A 2629-nucleotide genomic window follows, 5' to 3' on the forward strand; every position below is an offset into this window, starting at 1 on the left:
TTTTACCAAAACATCACCACACTCATGCTAGGTAGTTCATCGCGTGCCATATGTAACAAAAGATTAGTCTTCTCGCGAACCACGGGAGCGCCCAGCGGCCAGAAGAGCAAAGCTCAGTTTCAAAAGAGGGTCAAGCATATAGAAAACTGTAAAGAAAGCGATCATCGTCTACCAATGGCACAGCAAATTATAAAACCAAGTGCAGACCAAAAGACGCGGATTTTTACCAAAAACATCACCACATTCATGCTAGGCAGTCAATCATGTACCAATGACAAGAGCAAATTATAAAACACGTTGGTGACCAAATTGTGCCGATTTTACCAAAATATCAAGGGCATTCAAGCTAGGCAGTTTACCATGTACCAATGGCACACAGCAAAACGTAAATATGTTTGGGGACCAAATGGTGTCGATTTTTACCAAAAATATCAAGGGCATTCAAGCCAGGCAGTTGATCATCTACCAATGAGACTAGCAAAATGTAAAACTGTTGGGAGATCAAATCATGTTGATTTTACCCAAAAAAAAAAATCAAAAAAGCATCCGTGCCAGGCCAGGCAGTCAATCATCTACCAGTGGCACAGAAAAATGTAAAACTCATTGGAGACGAAATCATGTCCATTTTACCGAAATATCGCGGGCATTCATGCCAGGCAGTCGATCATCTACCGATGGCACAGCAAAATGTAAAACTCACTGCAGACCAGATCATGTCCATTTTTACCGAAATATCAAGGGCATTCATTCTAGGCAGTCAATCATCTACCAGTGGCACAGCAAAATGTAAACCTCGTTGGAGACCAAATCATGTCCATTTTACTGAAAAATATGTCAAAAAAAAAAAAGCAGTCATGCTAGGCAGTTGATATAATCAATCAATGGCACAGCAAATTATAAAACTAAATGGGGACCAAACAATGTCAATTTCAACCAAAGTATCATCACATTCATGCTAAGGCAGTTGACAATCAATCAACAGCACAGCAAAAATATGAAACTCGTTGGGAGACCAAATCATGTTGATTTTACCCAAAAAAAAAAAATCAAAAAAGCATTCGTGACAGGCAGTCGATCATCTACCGGTGGCACAGCAAAATGTAAACCTCGTCGGAGACCAAATCATGTCCATTTTACCAAAAACTATCTTCAGAAAGGCATTCATGCCAGGCAGTGGATCATGTACCAATGGAACAGCAAAATGCAAAACTGTTGGAGACCAAGTCATGTCGGTTTTACGAAAAATATCTTCAGAAAGGCATTCAAGCCAGGCAGTGGATCATCTACCAGTGGCACGGAAGAATGTAAAACTCACTGGAGACCAAATCATGACCATTTTACCAAAAAAATATCAAAAAAGCATTTCATGCCAGGCAGTGGATCATCTACCAATAGCACAGCAAAATATAAGACTCGTTGGAGACCAAATCATGTCGATTTTACCAAAAATATCTTCAAAAGGGCATTTCATGCCAGGCAGTGGATCATCTACCAGCAGATGTAGCAAAATGTAAAAATCGTTGTGTGTTTTACCAAAAGTATAAAAAAAAGAAGCATTCATGCCAGGCAGTGGATCATCTACCAATGGCACAGCAAAGTATGAACTAGCCAAAATACCAAGGCTTTCATGCTAGGCAGTTAATCATCTATCAATGGAAATGAATCCAAACGGATACCACCCGTGCATCCCGGTGAAATCAGTTTGGAAAGAAGGAAGGGAGGACCGCCACCAATGTAATGAGAGCAACAATCAGACGTCGGGCCACAGATCTAGCCGGATAAGATACCTGCTGGGTGTGGACGAGCAGGCGACGCCCCTCCCCTGGAAGCACCGCCGGGCGCAGCATCCTCGTCGCCGCCGCGCGGAGGGAAGCCGCCATCGACGCAGGCCTGCAGATCAATCACCCAAGACTCGAGAGATCAAGCAACGGATTAGGAAAGGAACTAGTGATTAGAGGTCATGGATGGGAGCCCACCCTACCTTGCGGATCGGAACTGGTTAGGGTTAGGGTTCCTCGCTCGTTCGCCTTTCGCCGCCGCCGCCGAGAAGAAGAGGACGCTTTGTGCTCTCTGTCTCTATCTTCCAGCCGAAGGGGGCCGCGCACTAGTAGTAGTATATTGTAGCATGGCCAGCAGGCCCAGCCCATCTATGAGAATGAAACCCACTCACCGACCAAAGGTCCAATTCCTTGTTTCTTTTTTTAGCGGGGTCCAGTGAGAACTTTTGATGAGTTCTTTTTTTCCTTTTATTAGGGCAATATATATATCTCCTAAAAAATCACAATATATGCACTCACACACATTTGTCCCCCGTCTCCACCTTTTTTTTTGGAAAACAACAACCCTCAAAAAGAGGGTTCCGGATATTATTATTAGCATCAACGCAATGTACTGAGATCAAGTTCCCTCTAGGAAAAAAATTGGTATCACAAAAGACGCTTATTCGATGCGCACCTACGGTCTGAACTATCCTCTATAACACTAAGCTTCCTAGTTTTAAAGACCCCACATTCAATTGAGGTCTCCATCTGGAACTGGCTTACCCGATTTTAACCAGGTCAACTATTTATCATTAAATTCTTTTGTATTATACACTATGTTCCTAATTTCTAAGGTCTCATAAATAATT

General features: G+C 42.7%; 1 protein-coding gene across 1 annotated transcript in view; it reads right to left on the bottom strand.

Annotated features, from left to right (window-relative positions):
* Positions 1-2105, bottom strand: part of LOC119295036 — a 4572-nt gene extending 2467 nt beyond the window's left edge. Inside the window, exons 1-2 of the mRNA XM_037573366.1 lie at positions 1982-2105; positions 1788-1890 (exon numbers count right to left, since the gene is read on the bottom strand). Of these exons, the coding sequence (XP_037429263.1) occupies positions 1788-1880 (93 nt within the window). The 5' untranslated portion in view covers positions 1881-1890; positions 1982-2105. The remainder of the gene's footprint in view (positions 1-1787; positions 1891-1981) is intronic.
* Between the last annotated feature and the right edge of the window lie 524 nt (positions 2106-2629).

The sequence above is a fragment of the Triticum dicoccoides genome, chromosome 1A (assembly GCF_002162155.2).
Source record: "Triticum dicoccoides isolate Atlit2015 ecotype Zavitan chromosome 1A, WEW_v2.0, whole genome shotgun sequence".
NCBI lineage: Eukaryota > Viridiplantae > Streptophyta > Magnoliopsida > Poales > Poaceae > Triticum > Triticum dicoccoides.